At 36.0% G+C, this 23,527-nt stretch overlaps 2 protein-coding genes and 2 non-coding genes across 4 annotated transcripts; 2 read left to right on the forward strand and 2 right to left on the reverse strand.

Moving 5' to 3' along the window:
• Positions 1 to 556: 556 nt before the first annotated feature.
• Positions 557 to 5,771, reverse strand: LOC130243239 (uncharacterized). Its single transcript, XM_056475336.1, has 2 exons — positions 5,332 to 5,771; positions 557 to 3,595 (listed from the first exon to the last, which is right to left on the reverse strand). Exon 2 carries the CDS (start codon positions 3,584 to 3,586, stop codon positions 2,648 to 2,650), a length of 939 nt encoding a protein of 312 aa, XP_056331311.1. The 5' UTR covers positions 3,587 to 3,595; positions 5,332 to 5,771; the 3' UTR covers positions 557 to 2,647.
• A 754-nt stretch (positions 5,772 to 6,525) lies between these two features.
• Positions 6,526 to 11,416, reverse strand: LOC130243243 (uncharacterized). Its single transcript, XM_056475341.1, has 2 exons — positions 11,343 to 11,416; positions 6,526 to 8,178 (listed from the first exon to the last, which is right to left on the reverse strand). The coding sequence occupies exon 2, from the start codon at positions 8,169 to 8,171 to the stop codon at positions 7,245 to 7,247; it is 927 nt and encodes a 308-aa protein (XP_056331316.1). The 5' UTR covers positions 8,172 to 8,178; positions 11,343 to 11,416; the 3' UTR covers positions 6,526 to 7,244.
• Positions 11,417 to 19,708: 8,292 nt separating this feature from the next.
• On the forward strand, positions 19,709 to 19,781 carry trnat-ugu (transfer RNA threonine (anticodon UGU)). The gene has a single exon. It is a non-coding gene; the product is annotated as a tRNA-Thr (tRNA).
• A 1,429-nt stretch (positions 19,782 to 21,210) lies between these two features.
• trnat-ugu (transfer RNA threonine (anticodon UGU)) lies at positions 21,211 to 21,283 on the forward strand. Its single transcript has one exon. It is a non-coding gene; the product is annotated as a tRNA-Thr (tRNA).
• The last annotated feature ends 2,244 nt before the right edge of the window (positions 21,284 to 23,527 follow it).

Here is a 23,527-nt window from a genome sequence, read left to right on the forward strand (position 1 = left end):
ATAGATAGGTAGCACTGTGGCTCAGTGGTTAGCACTGCTGCCTTGCAGCAAGAAGGCCACGGTTTCGAGTCCTGGCTGAGCCAGTTGGCACTTCTGTGTGGAGTTTGCATGTTTTGCTCTGGTTTCCCCCACAGTCCAAAGACATAGGTGAAATGAATAAACTAAACTGGCCGTAGTGTATGGCTGGAAGGGCATCTGCTGCGTAAAACATGCCAAAATAGTTGCTGGTTCATTCTGCAGTGGCAACCCCTGATAAATAAGGGACTAAGCTGAAGAAAAATTAATGAAATGGGTGAAAACAGAGGATATTATAGATTACTGTTTCTATTATTATTTTTATTATATATTACAAATGCAGTGTACTATTATAAATCAGATAACTGTTTTACATGTTTTGACAGCCATTCTGTTAACAGTGCACTCTGACTTTTATTGCAGGTCTTTCATTATCACTATATAAAATGTAAAAATAATGCACGTGCATCAAGCATACCTAGTAAGTAAAGACTACAGAGGCAGTTACTGTGTTTTAGTTATATTTATTGGTATTAGAAACTTGAAAATATGTAACATCACACATCAATGATTTAAAACAAAACAATAAGATCAGATTAAGCAGTTTAAGCTACAGAGATTTTTAGATCAATTAATCATGTAGGCATGGGCCGTTAAGATTCTGACGGTATGGTAACCTTGGATAAAAATATCATGGTTTTATGGTATTGTGATTACTGCTCTAAAATATCTTCTTTTTAAATGTCTGGGTAAAAAAACTACTTTTTCCCATGTGAACACAATATATTTTTATTTGAGAAACATTTAAAATATTTTGGATCAGTAAACACATCAGGCTACATAATGTAAATGAATCATTGACTTCTGTCTTCATTAGTTTCAATAACACAGATTTCTTTACAATTTAAAACAGCACCTTTGGATATCTTTTCTGTTGGAGATACTGTTGTCCTAAAAAATTATTTAAAAACCATACACATATCTTAGGAATGGTATAGCAGAAAATTTAGCGGTTTTAAAACCTTGACTTTTCCAAACCATGGTATACCTTGAAAACGGTCCCATGCCTAAAACCATGATTATGTAAAAAATGACAAATTTCCTGGAACATATTAAAGCATGTGAGAAAATTAAACATGAAAACATTTAACATTTCATAATAAAAGTAATAGCAATGGCACAATAAACGTTTACATTAAAAAAAAGGCAAATTACTGACAGGACATAAAAAAAAAAAATACTAGAAGTCCAACACAGACATCTAGTGGACAAAAAATAAAAGTGTTTTTTTATTATTATTCAAATTAGCCCTTGGTAAAGATTGTCATCCTACAAAGAAGTCAATTACACCATTTAGGCTACTGCATGAATGTTAAATTATGCATAATGCTTAAATTAATTATGAAAATCTGTGCAAATGTGCATTCCAATCTGCAAACCATCAAATAGTCATTTTCCTTCGGCTTAAGCTGCGGTCACACTTGACTTTTCCTCCCATAGACTTCCATTCATACTCACGCGAATGCGTCAGACTGGAAACGTGGGGTCATGCGTTAAGTTTCGCAGTTCGCTGCGGTGCAAAGTTCAAGCTTGGTGAACTCTGACCTGCGAAATCTCATCACTTGACTGCATGAGACCAATAGAGGATCAAAACAGGACCTCTCTGGACAGAAATTTAATGGAGCAATTGCTCGCTTTTTTAATGTCTAATCATTTTGTTTAACCCCGCCCCTTTTCGCAGCGCTGTACGACAGAATTTCGCACACACAAAGCCCGGTGTGACCGTAGCTTACGTCCCTTTATTCATTAGGGGTCGCCACAGCAGAATGAACCGGCAACTTATCCAGCATGTTTTACACAGCGGATGCCCTTCCAACTGCAACCCAGTACTGGGAAACACCCATACACGCTCATTCACACGTATACACTACGGCCAATTTAGTTTATTCAATTCACCTATAGCGCATGTCTTGGGACTGTGGGGGAAACCGGAGCACCCGAAGGAAACCGACGCCAACATGGGGAGAACATGCAAACTCCACACAGAAATGCCCAGCCGGTGACTCAAACCTGCAACCTGCTTGCTGTGAGGCGACAGAACTAACAACTGAGCCACCGTGCTGCCCACCATCAAACAATAAAAATCTTGCTTGCAAAATTACGTTAACATGTAAGCCAGTTATTATTCATTTCCTGTTTATCTAACAATTATATAGAATCAGTATAATGTTTGCAAACATGCTGACTCATGATGTTCATTCATGAAGACAGCTCTCCTACCCTTCTGGTAACGCTTAATCATTTTAATAATCTTCCAATTGTCTGGTTCCATTATAGTAATGATGGCAACAACAAAAAAAATCCCCAAAAAATCCCCAAAAATTAAAAATTCCAATTAAAAAATCCAATTAAATTCCCAAATGAAAAACAAAACAAAAAATAAAATAAAACGAAAATAGGCTCAATGCTGTATAAGTGGCTTAACAGTTTAAAACCATTTAATGAAATACGTTGTTTTAACTGCTGTTTGATGAAGATTAGTGGTGTAAAACCATGAATGGAATAATTTTGAGAGTGTAATATATCTGATGATCTGATGGTATGTTTAGTTCCAACCAGCAGCCTCCAAACACTAACCATATCGAGCCTTAAGATCAGCTAGTGTACTCTCAGCATCATGTAAACTCAGAGGATAATCTGGAGATCTCAAAAGATGATGGTCAGACACTTCACAAGCTTTCACTCTTCTAAACAGCCGGTCCCGGTCCACATGCAACACCCACCCCGGCTCCATGTGGAAAGCTACAGACACATGATCCCACACGTAGTACACACTGGCATGAGGGCTTACACTAACACTTGCATCAGATCTGTTCACCTCAAGTGCACTGTTGTAGTCATCAGAAGGGGATTGACAGCGCCACCACATGGCTCCTTTATTGTACCAACAAACACTATCACCAACACCATCATTTGGAAGTCGAGGATAATCATCATAAAGATGTACTTCAGGAGGATGCACTACAACAGTGTACTGAATCTCTTTTTTGTAGAGCGCAGTGTCATAAATGTGCAGAACTGGACTGTCGCGACCACAGAACTGATCTCCATAGTGCCAGAGAAGCTCCTTGAGTGAAAAGGTGAAGCGGAAGTTTCCATAAGAAGATTCTTCCATGAAAGCCTCAGAGTTGGTAAAGTGCTGAAGAATGGGTGAACCATTGCAAATCTGAGCAGCACTTCGACGAGGGAATAAGGATGTGAGAAAACGATCTTCAGCTGAGAATATGTCATGAGGTGTGACGGATAAATTCCACCATAGGAAATAATGTTCATTGTTTTCCAATTCCGATGGCTGTTTGAAACCTGACTTAGCAAAAATTCCCCGAACACCATGTTCTCCTGTGACATGAGACACTTTCTCTACTTGAAACTCCACCAGTTCAGGATAAGCAGGAATGTAGGGCTTTAACAGGTAATCATTCTTTATAGACACTGTTTTTTTTATGTTTGACAGACTCAAATGCTCTTTCTTAAATTGTGCGCTAGGGGGTGTCCGGCCATCTTTGTGCATCTTTTCTTTCTGAAAGCAAAGAAAAAAAATATATAAAAAATATGTAGGAGGGTATAATTAGGATTTTAAATGGTCAAACCCTTTAGAAACTGTACAATAAAAAAATAGCAAGAGGATAAAACATAAATATAACAGGTGGTTTTCAAACTGTGGGTCACTAATACTAACTCACAATGATTTGTAATTATTTCATTTAGTGTCTAATTTGTATTAATTTTTCTCCTCCGCACATTTTAGCAATAGGGTTAGGGGTTGAATTTGGAAGCTCACCACCTTTGAAAAACTGAATTTGTACAAATTAGCCACTTTTCTGACAATATGTAAAATAGTTACGTTTTCTTCATGAGATCGGCCTGGTAACACAGTCAAAAAAGCTTGATCACACAGAATTCTGGAGATTTGTATTGCATGTCTTTGTTAATCAGTAGCACTAAATAATCAGCTATTGATCTCATAATCTTAACATATCTATGCAGCTGCTGTTTTGATACTTGAAAGTAGGCATGGGACGATAACTAGTTTCCACCGCGGTTTGGAAAAGTCAAGGTTTTAAAACCGGACAAATTTTCTGCTATACGGTTCCTAAGGTATGTGTGAGATTTTTTATTTATATTTTTTGTTGTTTTTAGGACAACAGTATCTCCAGTAGAAAAGATCTCCAAAGATGTCTTTTTAAACTGTAAAGACATCTGTGTTTTTGAAACCAATGAAGACAACAGAAGTCAATGATTTATTTTCATTATTCCGCCTGACATGTTTACTGCTCCAAAATATTTGAAATGTTTCTTAAAATAAAATGTATTGTGTTCAAACGGGAAACAAAGTTTTTGTTTTTTACCCAGACATTTAAAAAATAGATATTTTAGAGCAGTAATCACAATACCATGAAGCCGTGATATTTTTATCCAAGGTTCTCATACCGTCAGAATTTTATCCCAGCCCAGGCCTATTTTAAAGACTATCATATCTGTATTCTTTTTGACCTATTCGTATTGCAATCAATTGTAGAATGTATTTCATTCATATGACAAGGAAATAAAAAAATGTTGTATAATACTTTTATTTATAATAGTTTATAAGTCTATAAAGTCTTTATATTCTATAAATAGTTTGTAAAAATACTTTTAATGTCCTGAAGTTAGTACTTGCCCTAATTCTTCTAACTTGTAAGCTCTTGAATTTAACAATTAAATGAATATATGTTTTAACTATCAAAGAAAAATTTTTGGTAAATAAAAAAGGTTTTATTTTAAAAAGAGCACATGCATCAACATAATGTTTACACTATTAATGTATAGTGTTACAATACCATACTATAGTAAAGTTCTAGAATTAAACTTGTGGTAATTCTGTAGTTGCTGTGGTAATGCAACAACAATTGTAATGACCCAAACTTTTCTACAACTAACTTAAGATTATAGGGTTTATAATACTACTCTACACAGAAATGCCAACTGACCCAGCCGGGACTCGAACCAGCGACCTTTTTGCTGTGAGGTGACAGCACTACCCACTGCACCACTAAATCAGTAGCATTACTTTAAATGCTTTTCAGGGGAAGCAAAAAGACCACCTAGAGCGTTTGTTTTTGAGAGATTTGAAGCTTTTTACAAGCCAATTTGTTAGTTTCGGTTTGTACAGCGCGCGGGAAAAATCTCACTATTTATAGAGGGTAAACAAAATTCTAAGAATTTAGTACCTGAGCTTAAAATATCACTTGGACCATCGTGTAATTTAGTATTTACCTTATTTTCCGCTTGCCGCGCTTCTTCTGGAGTTCTGCTGTGCTGTGATGTGTTCGCTCGCTGACTGAACTGAAAGCTATCCAGCCAGAGTTTAACGTTCCCGCCTTCTGAAAGCTATCCAGCTAGGGTTTAACGTTCCCGCCTTCTGAAAGCTATCTAGCCAGAGTTTAACGTTCCCGCCTTCTGAAAGCTATCCAGCCAGAGTTTAACGTTCCCGCCTTCTGAAAGCTATCCAGCCAGAGTTTAACGTTCCCGCCTTCTGATTTGAAGCAAACAACTTCCGAGTCAATGTAGCACATTCGTGTAAAAAACACTGAGCTTGAAAATCAGTGCTGTTAACACAAATTTAATGCTGCGTTCCAGCCAGGCATGGGTTTTGGAGAACGTGGATGATATCTCTGTATTATATATTCAGGAATCTTTTCAGTTTGTTTGTTTGTTTGTTTAGAATATGAAGAGATTTTAGGTGTGAGTTTAATAAAATTTTAAAAAGCAGATAGGGTGGGTAACTATTTGCAAATATTTTGTTTGTGGTGAATGAAAAGTTTACCATGAAATAAAAATTTTTATGTAGTGTTCCAGGATTATTATTATTACTGTTGTTGTTGTTATTAAAGGTCTTTTAAAATAAAGGAATGTACAGCATTATCAGAATAAAATAAATGAAACTGAGTAGGCACATTATTGTGAGGTGCAGGAGCACTATAGAAGAGAGATTATAAAATATTTACACATCATGTGCATGGGAGGATGAGCTGGGGATTATATATGGAGCCAGATCCATCTTAATAATAATACATTTATAAAATAAAATTCATGCATGCACAGCACAATTTACATTTATATTATGAATATGTACATTTTTGTTCCATGGTTGACTGGAATCCATATAGGGTTGTTGCTAGATCAGATATGGTTGCGCCTTGAAGTTTAGGAAAATGATTTATAATATTTATTAAATTTCCTATTAATTGAATTTTGTATTGTCTACCTCTACCCTAACCCTAAACCCATCACAGTACTGTAAAAATATTAATTATTGTTATACAGTGTCATAAAAAAATGCTGCTATATTGATGTGCATATCGCACCTCGGCCGTACAATGTTCTTTCAATTTCAACAGTTTACACAGGCATGACAATCCATAATATGAAGGGTTTATAAGAGTAAAAAATTTATGAGGACGTAACATCTCAATTGAAGATGTTTATTCAGCATAGCAGTATCAAAGTACATGGCAGTGCCCATTCAGCAAAGTCAGAATGAACCCTGAACATTCTTATACTCATTTCATGTCGTTTTATACAGTTAGTTTACTGCATTTAAATGTAAATGAAGATCCTTCTTAGCTGTCGTCACAGCTGTGATCTATGTGTTAACTAAATTTCGACACCCCATACTAGTCTGGGATGGTTCTCTGTGTCCCACATCCATCCCCATTCTACAGTTGGTAACCATTTGCTCAATATGTGATCGTCACAATAAGTGCAGTGAGAGCCTTTTTGGCAAAATGAGCATCAACACACAGTTAAGAGTGGAAGTTGGGTCGAGGCGCACTATTTTCATTCATAAGCCATTATTTGGGTTTCTGCATACATGTTTTCAGATTATTTCTCAAATCCTAAAAAACAAGAGTAAAAAAATATAAACAAGAAAATGTTTGAGGAAAAATTTCCAGCAGATCTAAAAAATTCCAGTTCACTGTCACTTTTAAGTTCAAGTGTTTTATATTTACAACAGTGAATAACAGTGAATAATGCATATTGGGTTAACAATAATCTCTTATAACTAAAAAAAAAGGCATTTTAATCAAAACTAACAGTAATTACATGATTATATGCTACTGTATTTTATAAAGCATTTGATTGGACTACATTGTGTTTAGCTTCAAGTCTTAGGCTAGCCCTACAGCTTAAAGATCAGCTAATACATGCTGGGCCTCGTTAAAACTCAGTGGAGTCTCCGGAGGTCTCAGAAGACAAGGTGGAATCACTTCACAAGCAGTCACCCTTTTTAACAGTCTGTCCCGGTTCACGTGCAACACCCATTCTGGCTCCATGTGGAAAGCTACACACACATGATCCCACACGTAGTATTCTTCTTTGTAATGAAAGCTCACGTCAACATTTTTTTCAAACCTGTACACATCAAGCTTGAGCTTGTAGGTTTCAGAAGGGGCCTGACAGCGCCACCACATGGCTCCATCGTAGTACCCACACACATCATCCCCCTGATCAGGAAGTCGACGATAACTCTCATAAAGATGATTTTTGTCACGAGGGTGTACTACAATCTTATAGACAATCTCTCGCCGGTAGAGTGCCGTCTCATAAACGCGCAGAACTGGACTGTGGCCACCACAGAACTGATCTCCGTAGTGCCAGAGAAGCTCCTTCAATGAAAAGGTGAAGCGGAAGTTTCCATAGGAAGAATCCTTCTGGAAGGCCTTTGAGCTGGTGAATTGCTTTAAGAAGGGTGATTGGTTGCGAATCTGAGCAGCACTTCGACGAGGGAATAAGGACATGAGAAAAGCCTCTTCAGCTGAGGATATTTCATCAGATGTGACGGATAGATCCCACCAGAGAAAATTGTGCTGGTCATTATCCACCAGCTCTGATGGCTGTCTGAACCCTGAATCTGTAAAAATCCCCCGAACACCACGTTCTCCTGTGACATGAGACACTTTATCAACATGAAACTTCACAGATTTAGGATAGGCAGGAATGTTGTGCTTACGCAGGTACCCGTTCTCTACAGACTCCTTTTTCAAGTCTGAGAGACTCAAATGCACTCCCTCAAAGTAAGTCTCTGTGACATTGCGATTATTTCTGCGCTTCATTTCTTTTCTGAAACAGAGAGAAACATAAGGGGTAGTAACCCAATAACAGTTTGACTTTTGAACAAAAAATAATGAGTAGGCTACAAAAATAAATGATCTTTCAAAAACCGAAAATGTTTCTAGGGTTTAAGGTCTGCTGAACACTGTGTGGAGTTCATAAGTCAAACAAACTAAAAACAAACACAATTACTTGTCAGTTTCAGTGTCAGTTTTCACCCACCATCAATGCTTGATGGAAACGCCAAGATACGCATACATTTCAAAGATATGCATACAAAATGTGTGCGAACTACAATGGAAACACTTTTACAGCATAAATTACAGTACACTTTAAAAAATCCTGGTTGCCTTACATTTTTAAGCTGAGTCAAATTAACCTTGAGTCCACTGAACGTAAAGAAGCCTATGTTAGTCTGACTTAAAACAGCTTGTGTAATTTATAAAATTAAGTTAGAACATGATTAACTTAGTTTAATAAGTTACGATACCTTAAAAACATATGCTGTCAGGACAAACTGATCTTTTTTTTTACAGAACAGGCCTATGTGCATTAAAAAAGTGTGTAATCAATTGTGTGATAGGACGCAATAATGGACAAACCTGCGTCCGACCACATTGTAAAACATCTGAAATGTTGTGGTCATTCTGCAATGCCTTAAAGATGCAGTAGGTGATCTTCCAAAATGCTAACCGGTTAGCATAATGTCTTTGAAACACAATCCCGTCAAAAGCCTCGCCTCCTTAAATCTCGAATGCGCATATTAAAGATGACCATAGACAACCCACTAGATCATGTCAATCGCCAGTTAAAAAAACATTACAGTACTTTATAATACTACAGTAGAGTATATGCAGAGCTAGAGTTTCTTCCCATACTGATAAACTTCCGGTAAACGGATAATGTGACTTTTTTCAATATTATACGATTTCTTTTACAGCATCAATGTTGTAAGGTAATTAAAATATAATAACAGTCTTTGCCATTCATTTAGTTGCTCAAGCGTAAAACAAGATGAAAAGCGGTTTACACACACGCGCCCATCAGGACTAGCAGGCTAGCGCAGAAGCTCCATTAAATATATAGGGGTAAAATAAATGTTCATATTTTAAAGACATGGCGGGGGGAAATGTAATTTAATGCAGTGCTTCTTGTACAATCTGAGATCCACTTTATATCGGATATCACTCAGCCAGTGGAGATTGCTGATTTTTAAAGAAAACAGACCTTAAACACACTGAATTTGTAATGGCATACAGTTCACCAGAAGCGCTTGACCCAGGTTACTGACAAATTAAAAGTCCTTCTGCATACTTTCGCATATACCCTATTCTGAACGAAAACTGTATTATATGTAGCACGTTTTCAGTTGTGTAGCAAGCAAAACTTGTCATAATGTACAATATTGCATGCATGCAAGGATCACTGGCCTCACTATCTCACATACTTTGTCTTAGACAGGGGTGGATTCAAGTGAAGTAAGCAGTCGCTTAGGGCCCCAGGAAATTTGAGGGCCCTTAATAAATATCTAGAAGTATAGATTATACACATAACATAATTTTCTATCATATTTTGTATTGGTAGGGGTCTTACAAATAAAATTTGAACATAATTATAACATCTACACAAATTTGTCTTACACCCCAATCATGCATGAAGCAGTCTAGCAGTCAAGTCAGGAAAAGATTCAGTTTTAAAAACAAATTATTCTTTTTTATTTATTCATTCTCTTTAGACAATTTAATATGTAGAGATTTCATTAAGATACAACATGTGAAAGCAAAATCAGTGATATGAGGAAAAAAAACAGCAAAATAAATTAATTAAAAATGTATAAGACAACAAGTAATTTCATTTTAGAACTGTTGGGCCACATGGTTGGAACTGCTTAAGGCCCCCAAATCATTAATCTGCCCCTGGTCCTAAAACAACTACTGTGTGCTTAGTGCTTGGCTGGCAGCGTGTAGGCATTATACTTAATTACATGATATTTCAGACCGAATACTCTAAGTAGCATGGTAAACAATATAGGGAGCCTGTCACAGGTTTTCATTGTTCAAAAATGAACTAATGTGATGCGAAAACCAACAAATGTTTTGTTGTTAAACTAAATTAAAATCTCCATGTTGTAAAAGGTACCTTATGAAACTGAAAATAGTCACAGTGGCTGAACAACACTTCCGTGCATATAACCCAGCTTTGCGTAACTAAGAGTTTTAAAACATAACATTACCTGTCTAAAAGAAATACTATAGCCATGGTGTCATTCTTCCTCTAGCATGCAAAGGTAACTCCAATATTGATTCAGCATTTAAAAGTTTTGATTCAGCATTTGTTTGTTTTTTGTTTTGTTTTTTTGCATGCCCAAAGGGCAGATGTACAAATCTACATTTGTTGACAGACAGTTAGGGCTTCATATCAGAGATATGGGGATTGTCAGCCTGACAAATTTTAATTGGATGAACTTTTTTTAGTCTTATGCCTTACATAATATAAAAATACATAAACATTTATATAATTTACTTTGATCATTACTATTGTAACGTGATGAGACTTTCAACCAGCACAACAAAAAATGTTTCTGAAGAAAATCACCTACTGCACCTTTAACCATTTCTGTATTCTTATCAATATTAGAGAACGGTCCACTCAAGAGCTTCTGCGCTCCGTGTCTTACTTATCTTCAAATGCCACCACACGTTCACTGTGTGTCATCAGCATTGCATTTTGAGGCATTTAAGTAATTTATAAAATAAGGAATTGACTCATGCAGCAAAATCCGTTTTCTTTTTGGTGCCGGTTTATCAGGAAGTGCCGATTTCTCATTGCATGCAAACGATGCTTAAGCTATTCGCAAAGATTTCATACGGTATTTCCAGTTAAAATTTAATTTGCATCTTTGGATGGAAACGTGTGTTTAGGCTGTTAGTCATTTATTTTTTTAAATCTATACTTGAGAAAAAGTTACATCACACCATGAGTGTGTGTGCGTAGTAGCAGAACTGTGAAATTCCGTCATCAACTCGACACCCTAAATGCCTTTTTAAAACATTAGCAGACATGACTTTTTTCGACGTTTATGCATGCTTAGTGTTGAAGATAACCGATAAGAAACCGAGGGTGAACATAAAAATAGATTAAACACACAATTTTAAAGCAAGGAAATCATCTACCTGCTAACGGAGAGATGTCTTCTTTACACAGCGCTTCTTCCCCCTCGAAAGAAAAACTGAAAGTGCCTTTTCACTGCGTTCCCTCCTCCTGACACACGCGCGCGCACTGCAAATGCCTTTTTACTTAAGAGTATTAGTTTTTGGTTCTTGTCCAAATATCTATAAACACTTTAATCAAGAAGCATTTTCTATACAAGTAAAAACATTGTCTTGTTTTCAGAAATAATTATTAAAAATGTCTCAAATTTCAAAGTGAAAACAAAAAATAGGCTACTAATACACGTACAGCCTACACACAGACACCAACATGTTCAAAGTAAATTCACTATTGCAATGGATTATAATATCTCCTTCTCAGCAAAAATGTTGAGCCTATACTGTAAACACCTTCCCTTTGCAGAATAGACACAAATGCAACTAGACCATTAGGACCATTCTTGCACTAGACATGCTTAAAAAACATTTACAAAAAAAAAAAAAAAAACACATTATATATCCCCATAGTACAGTGATGCAAATACATATTTTGTATATTCAGTCAATGCGCAGGATAAAAACTTTTGAAGATTGATAATATTTTTGACGAGTACTGGTCTGAGGATCATCACTGTAAAACCCAAATAAATAAGAAGGATAATTAAATGAACTGCCAAAAAGGAGGAAACGCCCATTATTGAGGTCACTGTTATAAAATAGAGGTCCCCTTTTGATATTTTTGAATGTTGAATTTCATCTTTGTCAAATTTCTAGATTCTTCAAGAGTTCACACTTAGCTCACGATTTATACATAGCTTGTCTGGCGAGCTGTCCTGAGAGAGCCCTGAGCTCAAGGGATCCTCGAGCCCAACGCTCCCTCCTTTCACAGGGCGAGGGGAGACTGAGCTCAGGTCGATCTGAAACTCCCCCGCTGCTGAGGCCAAGGTGAACTTCCTGAGAGTAAGACATTAGAAAAAAGATTTAGGCTTATTTTATCTATAATATAGAGCACCAGGGGCGTAGCAACCGGGGGGGGGGGGACGGGAGGGATCCGTCCCCCTCACTTTTAGAGACAAACCATTTAGAAACAGGTGATTAATAATTATATGAACATATGATCTCATACAGCCCCCCCCCCCCCCCACACACACACACACACACACACACTTTTGAAATGTCCGCTACGCCCCTGTAGAGCACATTTGGATGGTGGGAGGAAACCAGGGAACCCAAGGGAAACCCACGAGGACACGGGGAGAACATGCTAACTCCGCACAAAAACACCAGCTGGGCCTAGTGAAGACCCAACGCCATTGGTATTCTTGCTGTGAGGCAACAGTGCTAGTCACTTGGCCACCGTGCCACCCATTCTGAATAAAGGTGGGAGGAGGGGGGGGGTTTCTTCCAGACGAAGATAGTTGTAGAGAGGAAATGAGGATATATATAGTGACCTGGGATCCTTTGATTGGAGGATCATGATTAGCTAATGTGGACCAGCTGGGTCAATCATGAGCACATGCTCCTCTCGAAATTAATTTAAAATTAAACTTCACTAAATCTTAGACTTTTGAAAGTGATAAGACATTAATTTCATATACATTTTTCCACGTTTTTTTTATTTTAGAAACTGCTGGCTCACAATACTGACAAATCTGACTGTGACTTTCTATTCGTTTATCTGTCATTCACTTTATTTTCACATTGCTCCAGAAAATTATACTATACTTCTGTTATTATTTTTAATTTCTGATATAAAATATATCTGTTAATAAATGTAAGACAAAAAAGGCAGTTGAAAAGATGATACATGTATTTAAAAATAAAGACATAAATGTAAAAACATAAAAACACTTAAACCAAATTAAATCATATTACACAATCATAATTCCATATTAATCTTTAAGCTTTAAAAATGTACAGTAGCAAAGGTTACAAACTTTAGGTCATAATCTTGTGTGTTGACGGTTTCTTTGAAAAGTGCAAACACCCCAAAACCACCAGTGGGGTTTTTTTCAAGGTGGGTGAGTCAATCAGAAAAGTATTAATAGGGAGTAAACTGAGAGAAGAAAATTAACTTCAGTCGTTATTTTGAGGCTGGGTATGTAAACCAGAGAAGTATGTTACAGGGAGTAATTCAAAACTGATAAAAAAAAACATAATTTCTGCCTGCAGGTTTCCTTACAAAAAGCATTAATTAGGTAAATACATTAAATAAATATGCCACAAATGATTTCCTTATATCTGTGGTTTAATAAGGCAACATGGGGAAAAAAACATCAACATATTCTCAAAATAGTAAAATGGTCATTTTAAAAAATCATCCTCATTTTTCAGTGTACATGATAAAAAAAAACACTCATTATTTTTGTCAGTTGTAATACTTATAAATAATAATGAATAGGATTTTCATTGGGGGCACATTAGACCACGATTTGTTTTGTAGGATTTGTTTTATTTTTGTATTACCAATATATAGTAATACAATATATATGCCTTAAGTTACAGTGCTCAGCATATATAAGTACACCCCTCACAAATATGTCTTTTAAATTCATATTTTTAATAGGAAGCTATTACATTTTAATATTATATTTGTACATATACATTAGATTGGTCAGTATTGAAACCAAATCTGAAGCTTATCTAACAATATAACATACGATAACGGTCCAAAAACTACACCCAAATGTATATGTTATAGAAAAATATTAAATATAAAATCAAGAGAAGCAAACAATTAAAAAAATGTTTTCAAATTTTGTAGGTTGTAATTGTTTTGCATTATTTTGCTAGAATTTAATTGTATTACCTTTCAATTTCTAAAAATGTTTGGTGACTAAAATATTATTTTGATGAATATATCTGTTTAATAAATCTGTTTTTTAATGCACCAAAAAAAAAAACATTCCCTATAGTCACTGAGAAATGGATAAAACTATTCATTTTCAAAATGGGGTGTACTCAATTATGCTGAGTGCTATATTTCAGTTATTTATAGCCTATATAGCTTTTAAATAACTTCTAAATTTCAATTAACAGTGACTGGTAGCTCAAAGTGTCTTACATAATGAAGAAACCTTTTTCTTTCTATATTTTTGCAGCGATAAATATTGGAAGTTTGAAAGTCAGAGACAATCTTTTAGCTGTGAGCTTATTAAAAAAATAGTTGATTTACTTTGGTAGTTAGAATATCTCTGCAGACTAAAGAGGGAACAGAATGAGAGGAGATTTCACTCATACAATACTTTAAAATTCACAAACAGATGCTTCTACTTAGTCATTCTACACACTAAAATAATAGAAAACAATACAAATAAAATGTGAAAACAAAAGGAGAAAGAAATGAAGTAATGGGTCATTTGGCATATTTACTCTAAGGCAGGGGCGTAGCAGACATTTTAAAAGTGGGGGGGGGGGGCTGTATGAAATCATACGTTCATATAATTATTAATAACCTGTTGCTAAATTATCTGTCTCTAAAAGTGAGGGGGACATATGCACATGCATTTCTCTTCAGACTACAGTTTGCTTGAACATGGCTTCTTTATAAAAGTATAAAGGTCAAACATACAAAGCATTATAATAATAATGCAACTGAAATTAGTGCGATCATTAGAAATTCATCAATAAATTCCTCAGTACCAAAGTCAGCATATCCTTTTGTGTTGAGTTTGTTGGTTAATCAAGTTATTAATAAGTATTTTAGTTAATTGAATGAGGTTATTAATTGATGCTAATTGTTTGAGATTCAGATGTGGTCTGTTGTTGAATGGGTTTTTCAGAAGATTCTCTCCATCTCCTGAGCGTATATTGGATCATAAGGGCCACTTTGACAGCCTGTGTATCAAAGATCATCATCAGTTCCCATCTGCTACGAGAGGAAATGATCATTACTTTGTTTTTGTGATTTTTTGCGATAAAAATATATAAATATAAAAAATTGCATACATAGCACAAATAAAATTTTTCAATTCGGTCAAGTCCAGCGGCCGTCATCCTTGAACCAATCTCTATTATTGTAAGCTGCTTGCTGTTCTGTCTGTTCCATTGCTCCATTTGATAGATGTTTCCCGCTTTCTTTTGCAGTCTGAAGCACGTCAAACGCCCAATTCACGCCACAGGATGTCTAATCGCATGTTTGCATTGACTTCACATGTAAATCACTTGCGCTTCATCCGCATCTGCTTACTGTACAGGTGACTCCGCCCTACTCCCCCCCACCCCCCATGTAATTTATTGTGATGATTGTAGGGACGCGGGTGAGACATCATTTTTCAACAGACACTCAAATACGTGCGCTGAGTATGCAACGTCTATAAGTCATGTAAAACAATTAATTGCAAACTGAAATAAATATATTTTCATTATATGGTTTGGAGTTTGATGTTTTATGAGATTATTTACATTTTTTGCGATTATTTATCGTATAATTAAGAATTTAAGATTTTGAAGATTCAAAAATGTGCGACTTTTTGATGATTTTGAGTTGGATTTAGCGATCGTGGAATCACATATTCATTCTATGCACATATTCAATATACCATGATAATAAACAAAAACATTATTGTTATCATGGGCACTTAAAAACAATAACACTGAAAAACGACATTGTTTCAACTTTTAAAGTGTATTTAAAGAATATTCAGATTGTTGATTTGGAAGTAGTTACTCATCACATAACCAAATTCTTGCTGCAGGAGATATTGCCTAAATGTTCTGTGACTATTTATTGTTAGTGAACACTGTACAAGGCTCCATTTGTTAACATCTGATAATTCAATAAAACTCACAAATACATTTATTAATCTTAGGTGATGTTTATTGTTATCTCAGTTAAAGCCTAATAATCACCTCCAAGTTTAAAATGGTTAGCTGATGTTTCTGCCCTCAAGCTGGAAAGATTACGTTTCTTTAGATTTAGCAAACTGAAGATGTATGATTAAAATATGGGGCCCTTTTCTTAGATATATATTTGAACAGTGTCTCTGTGATTTTGTTCTTCCTTTTACACGTCGTTCTATTTTGTTTATTATTCTATTAGTCTGGCTGACATACATTGGATGGTGCAGCCTAAGTATTGTATTGTATTGGTTGCAAATGCATGTTCTGGGTGGGAGGAGGGGGTAATGAGGATGGGGTAATAAAACTGATAACATTTTGTTAACAAATATGCATGTTATACACTATTGAGTGTGATGTTTTCACAAAAAGTTCTAGAAATAAAGTTAAAAAAAGTAAAAAATAATGCACTGAAATTAAAAGTTATAAATATTTCATAAAATGCAGCCAATAATTAAGGTTTTTTTCTTACTGTTGATTTTAATGTATTATCGTTTACTAATGAGACTTAACTGTAGTGTTGCCTATAGGGCCAGACATGATCTGCGGACATTTTTTTGCTACTTCTGCTGAAAATTTTTTGTAAAATATCTGTGGATTCATGCGGAATAATTTTGGGAGTTTCATAACTTAGTATATAAAAATAAAAAATAATACCTTTTTAACTTTTAAAATTTAATGTTTACAATGCAAATCCATCTAGATCCACTTATTTGGTAAACAAAGCAAGTCTATCTTATAATATAGCTACTAAAAGACAAAAAATATTACTTTACAAATTGTATTGTAAATCAATTATATAAACACTTTCATATTAGTCAATAATATTACTGAAAATACTTTAAAAACTAACTTATAACTTATAAACTAAATATAAATTTACACACATTTACACAAGTAAATTAATAGACTCAATGATGGGGCAGAAATCTGTGGAAATTTGCTGATTTCTGTGCGTGCAGATTCCGTGTGGGCCTATATTGTACTTCTGATGTGGAAAAATGAATTCTTATTATGTATCATATTTTAATATTTGCTATCATACATTTTCTATCAGTTATATCTCAATATATATTCCAATCTTTCTGTACTAGTGTGCTTTTTGATGTGCTAAGCAGAATTATTCCTCCAGCTGGTAGACTTAGTTGACCTCGTGTCAGGGTCACCGATAAGTGGGTTAAGTTAGGACGAAAAGGGCCCACGCACAGAGATATTATCAGGGGGCCAATCAGGGGGCACCAACTCCACCCTACCTACAACAACCAACAACACAGCAACTTCATTAAATTTTGCATCAACTTTATAATCCTTTTCAAATGTAATTAGTGTGAAATATTTGTTTAATCTGAATATGTAAATACAATAAAGCAATACACAGTTATTTTTGGTTATTTTACCTTTTTTACAGCATAGATAAAAGCTTCAAGAAATATTTGATACCGCCATAAACCTAAAGTATTAAGTTGCTTTTTCTCTCCCTCTGAGAAACTGCGCTCACTGACTGTATGTTTTGGGAAAGTCCCTGATAAGAGTACAGGCCAAAACTATTCAACCTTGAAAAAGCTGTGTATTCTGTGTGTGTTTGCAAGACCTGGTTTCAGTAAGATGAATAGCTACTCCCAGGATAGAGGTGACATCTTCAGACAACCAGGCGCTGGAAGTGGTGATATATGTCTTTAGTGGACCACTTTAGGTCAAAAACTGAATCTCGGTTGTCACCTAAATAATCACTGGAGACATGTTTTGAACTACACAGTCATGTGTGGAATGTTTATCTGTTACAACCAACCAAAATTCTTTCACATTGTTGGTAGTGACATCTGCTGGGGTGTAATTAAAGCTGTATTGAATAATGCAGAGCGACCTACAAACTCATATCAAATGTAAATTTCTCTTCAATTAATTTCACTGATCATTGTGGATTATTGATCGACCTGCTTTGATTTGATTGATCAGATGGGGCCAAGAAATCCACTGTAGCTTCATTCCTCATCACTAAATGTGTAAAGTATTTAAAATGGGTTTTTTGGATTTTGGCTTTGTACTATTAACAATTTGTACAAATAAATTCTTAATTAACTGAAAACGACAACATAATAATGCATTGTGAAGGACTGTGTCATTCTGAGCAATCCAGTCACAGTTGTTTCAGAATAATAATACAAAGGTGATTACAGAATCCCATGCTGTGTTATCTAAAAATAGATAAAGAGCAGGTCAGGCTCCATAGCTCAGTGGTTTGAGCATTGGTCTTGTAAACAAGGGATAGTGAGTTCAATATTCGCAGGGGCCTGGAGAACATGGTCAAAATGCTTCTAGTTCTCGAAATTATGTGTCTAGCAATGCAAAATAGCGAAGAGAAAATATATGATGGACTTTCTCGTTAGATAGCCATCCCTTATTCACGAGAACTACTTCTAGTTTTATTTTCACCATTATAAACTCTAATCAACATTTCAATTATCCAAACCAGAATGTTAATCTACAGTTTAGGTATGTATCATGAAATATTTGTATATGAATATCCAGAATTAAATGTTCATCCTATGTAAAGTAAGTGTAAAACATGAAGCTAGAATCCAGGATTCTGTTTGTCCTGGGTATCAAGGTGGAACATTTAGTGTGAAAAGCTCTTTAGCCCTACTTTACCCAAACCACCCTTTTCTAACTTTTCAAATGTAAGGCAAGATAACAAGCACAACTGTGTTAACAGTAATAATAACGATAATATTTTTGAACACCATTTTAGAGTAATTTCTGATTATTCATGTGCCTCTAAAGACTGGAGTACTATTTCAGCATAAAAATAATCAAAATGGCATAAGAATATACAGTAGCTTTTCTACTAAAAATGTTTAAGTTTTAAATTTAAAAATGTGAGTTTTTAAATGGATTAAAATATAAAAAAAATTATGTACAAATATAATAAATTAAAATTGTATAAATGTATATTACTGTTTCTACGAAATAAAGTCAAATTTTAAAGTCAAGATAAAACTATTGCTGAGCTGTTTATTTTCTGACTCTGAAGCAGGTCTGGCTCCATAGCTCAGTGGTTAGAGCACATATCTTGTAAACCAGCGGTCGTGAGTTCAATCATCACTGGGATCTCAATCATCTGCCAAAGATGCTTTTAAACCCATGAAAGGTCTTTGCAGACATAAATGATGGTCAGTACAATAAAAGCTTAGACCAGGGGTGTCCAAACTCTGTTCTGGAGGGCCGGTATCCTGCACAGTTTAGCTCCAACTTCCTTCAACACACCTCTTTGGAAGTTTCTAGGAAATAGCTCGATTAGCTGCAGGTGTTTTTAATTGGAGTTGGAACCAAAATATGCAGGACACTGGCCCTCCAGGACAGAGTTCGGACACCCCTGGTTTAGACATTACTAAAACACTAAAGGTTGGACTCCAAAAGCCCCAAGATGTTTGTGCAGTTCTCTTGGGCATCTGGAGCTGGCTCTGACCTCTGCTTATACCTAACACTTTAATACTAAGCCTACACATACACAACTCTAGACACACTCTTTACAGATGTAATAGTTCAGGACTGGCTCCATAGCTCAGTGGTTAGAGCACTGGTCTTGTAAACCAGGGGTCGCGAGTTCGATCCTCGCTGGGGCCTGAGTAATACCAAAGAGTGATCTTTTAAAATGTAAAAAAAGAGAGTCGCAACTCTCATCAACATGACAAAATAATTAAAAAAACAATAAAATGAGCAGAATACATGTATTCAAAATAAATAGTTATGTAAAAGAACACTACGGAGCTTGAATCTGACATTTGAAAGATTATGAGCGAGACTGCCTTACACAACCAGCATCTGGAAGGGTGCAAACCAAATGCTCAACACTCTGCTACTGTGTGTATCCAAATGGATTGTTTTCAGTATGTCTGCCTTGGGAAAATCAAAACTGAGGCAACTTAAGTTCAGCAGGAGCTCCCGCAGGGGTCAGTCCTAAGACCTGCATTGCGTACTCAGTTATGCGCATTTTCTGAATTTATGTGCATCATAGTTTTCATCAGCCGTTTTTTATGCGCATAAAAATAGGTGGATGGAAATATAGCTTGAGACTGTAGTGGGTTTCTTAGCCATAACTATGCTCACACGGAATCTGTGTGCGCAGAATTCTGCAGATTTTCCTCAGATTTTCAGCCCATCATTAATTCTGTTTATTTACTTGAGTAAATGTGTGTAAATCTATATTTATTCAGTTTTTTCAATTAATTACAGTAATATTATTGACTAATATGAAAAGTTTATCTGATTTATGTACAATGCAGTTTGTTAAGTAATATTTTCTGTCTTTTAGTAGATATATTATATGAGAGACTTGCTTTGTTTAACAAATAAAGTGAATCTAATTGGATTTGCATTTTAAACATTAAATAAACCTTAAAAAGATATTATTTTTTTATTTCAAATATTAAGGTTTTAGATATGATACTTCCAAAATAATTCCGCAGAAATCCGCAGATTTTTACCAAAATTCTCAGCAGAAATAGCAAAAAATGTCTGTAGATTCTTTCTGACCCTATAAATGATGCTCAGTCCAATAAAAGACAATCAATCAAACAAACTCAGAATCATCTTAAGTATCCCAAACTGCAACCAAAACAAGCCTCTTACAATGTTCTTCAGATACCTTCAATCATCTCTTCTTCCACTCTCTTTTACAATTCAGTGACTGTAGTGAGTTTAGCCATAACTTTGTCATCGATTTTCAGGTCTAGATTTGGACTCTGGGCTGGCCATCTCATTATTTTTGAGCTTTAAGAAACTGCTTCTGCCCATTTTTGCCAAATTTTTATGATAATAAAGACAACAACAATAAAGCTCAAGCATCATGGTTCAGTGATTTGAGGACTGGTCTTGTAAACAAGGGGTGGTGAGTTCGATTCTTGCTTTGTACAGTTCACTTTGGAGCTGTCTCTGACCTCTGCTTATACCTAATTCTGATAGACATTTGTCAACAACCCTAGACACACTGTTTATGGGTGCAGGCAGTGTGCTGAATTTCATATGCAAATAAAGGCAATTGATGAACACGTCTGGCTCCATAGCTCAGTGGTTAGAGCACTGGTCTTGTAAACCAGGGGTCGCGAGTTCGATCCTCGCTGGGGCCTGCATGATATCTCAAGGATGCTTTTAAGCCCATGAAAGGTGTTTGCAGACATATATGATGCTCAGTCTAATCAAACAAACTTAGAATCATCTTAAGTATCCCAAGCTGCAGCCAGTACAAGTAAATGAGGTCACAAATGAATATGAAGTGTGTAGTCCCTTCCTTTGAATGACTTTAGCACATGATCAGCCACAGTACATCATTATAGTCTCTCACAATGTTCTGCTGAAACCTTTAATCATCTCTTCTTCCACTCTCTTCTACAGTTCAGTGACTGTAGTGGGTTTCTTAGCCATAACTTTGTTATCAAGAATTTTTCAGACATTTTCGTGTTTAGATTTAGGCTCTAGGTTGGCCCTTTCATTGTTTTTGAGCTTTAAGGAATGGCTTCAGCCCATTTTCTGTCTTCTTGTGGATGACAAATAATAACTGTTTCTGTATTACTGTAAAGGTCTAGACATTAATAAAACAAAAAAGGTCGGGCTCCATGTCAAAAGGCGTTAAACCCAACAATCAATCAATCAATCAAAAGTCCCAAGAAGTTTGTACAGTTCACATGGAGCTCAAGACCCAGCCATTTGGCTTTTACCTAACTCTGTAATACTGGGTTGATAGTCTATGTCAATAACAGTAGGCACACCCTTTACAGTTGCAGATTTACATTTACATTTAGTCATTTAGCAGACGCTTTTATCCAAAGCGACTTACAAATGAGGACAAGGAAGCAATTTACACATCTATAAGAGCAGCAGTGAATAAGTGCTATAGACAAGTTTCAGGTGTGTAAAGTCTAAGAAGCAAAGCATTAGTAATGTTTTTTTTTTTGTTTTTTGTTTTTTTGAGAGAGAGAGTACAGTTAGTGGTATAGCCAGAGATGCATTTAAGATTAGGAAGAAAAGTGGAGACTAAATAGTTGAGTTTTTAGTCGTTTCTTGAAGACAGCAAGTGACATTGCCGTTCTGATGCAGTTAGGGAGTTCATTCCACCAACTGGGCAGATTGAATGCGAGAGTTCGGGAAAGTGATTTCTTCCCTCTTAGTGATGGAACCACGAGGCGACGTTCATTCACAGAACGCAAGTTTCTGGAAGGCACATAAATCTGCAGAAGTGAGAGCAGATACGAAGGAGCAAAGCCAGAGGTCGCTTTGTAAGCAAACATCAGAGCTTTGAATTTGATGCAGGCAGCAACTGGCAGCCAGTGCAAACGGGTGAGTAGCGGAGTGACATGTGCTCTTATGGGTTCATCAAAGACCACTCGTGCTGCTGCGTTCTGAAGCAGCTGAAGAGGTTTGATAGAATTAGCTGGAAGCCCGGCTAGTAGAGAGTTGCAATAGTCCAGTTTGGAGAGAACAAGAGCTTGAACAATGAGTTGAGCTGTATGTTCAGATAGGAAGGGTCGGACCTTTGATGTTATAGAGTGCGAATCTGCAAGATCGAGCAGTTCTAGAAATGTGGTCAGAGAAGTTTAGTTGGTCATCAATCGTTACTCCGAGGCTTTTTACCATTTTGGATGCAGTAACGGTTGCCCCATCCATCTGGATTGAAAAGTTATGGTGTAGAGTCGGGTTGGCAGAAACTTCAAGCATTTCCGTTTTCGCGAGGTTAAGCTGAAGATTATGATCTTTCATCCAGTGTGAAATGTCTGACAGGCAGGCTGAGATGCGAGCTGGAACCGAGGGATCATCAGGGTGAAAAGAGAGGTATAGCTGGGTATCATCAGCATAGCAGTGGTAGGAAAATCCATGTTTCTGGATAGTGTGCTACATTTCATATTCTATTTAGGACAACAAGCATAAGAGGTCTGGCTCCATAGTTCAATGGTTAGAGCACTGGGGCCTAAATGAAACTTCAAAGACACTTTTAAGCCAATGAAAAATGTTTGCAGACATAAATGATGCTCTGTCCAATTAAAGACAACTAAACAATCAAACTTAGAATCATCTTAAGTATCCCAAACTGCAGCCAAAACAAGTATATGTGCTGCCAATGGAATGCCATCATCGTCCACAACAACTAATATTTTTGAATGTTACAGCCGTCACAAGTGAATATGAAGTGTTCCTTTGAATGACTTTACCATATATTCAGCCACAGGACACCAATATAGTCTCTCACAATGTTCTGCTGAAACCTTTAATCATCTCTTCTTCCGCTCTCCTCCACAGTTCAGTGACTGTAGTGGGTTTCTTAGCCATAACTTTGTTACCAAGGATTTTTCAGAGATTTTCAGGTTTAGATTTGGATT

The sequence above is a fragment of the Danio aesculapii genome, chromosome 16, assembly GCF_903798145.1.
Source record: "Danio aesculapii chromosome 16, fDanAes4.1, whole genome shotgun sequence".
Taxonomy (NCBI): Eukaryota; Metazoa; Chordata; class Actinopteri; order Cypriniformes; family Danionidae; genus Danio; species Danio aesculapii.

What these genes read in the sequence shown, in the direction of transcription:
- LOC130243239 (XM_056475336.1), bottom strand. Translation starts at nt 3,586, where the DNA reads ATGCACAAAGATGGCCGGACACCCCCTAGCGCACAATTTAAGAAAGAG.
- LOC130243243 (XM_056475341.1), bottom strand. Translation starts at nt 8,171, where the DNA reads ATGAAGCGCAGAAATAATCGCAATGTCACAGAGACTTACTTTGAGGGA.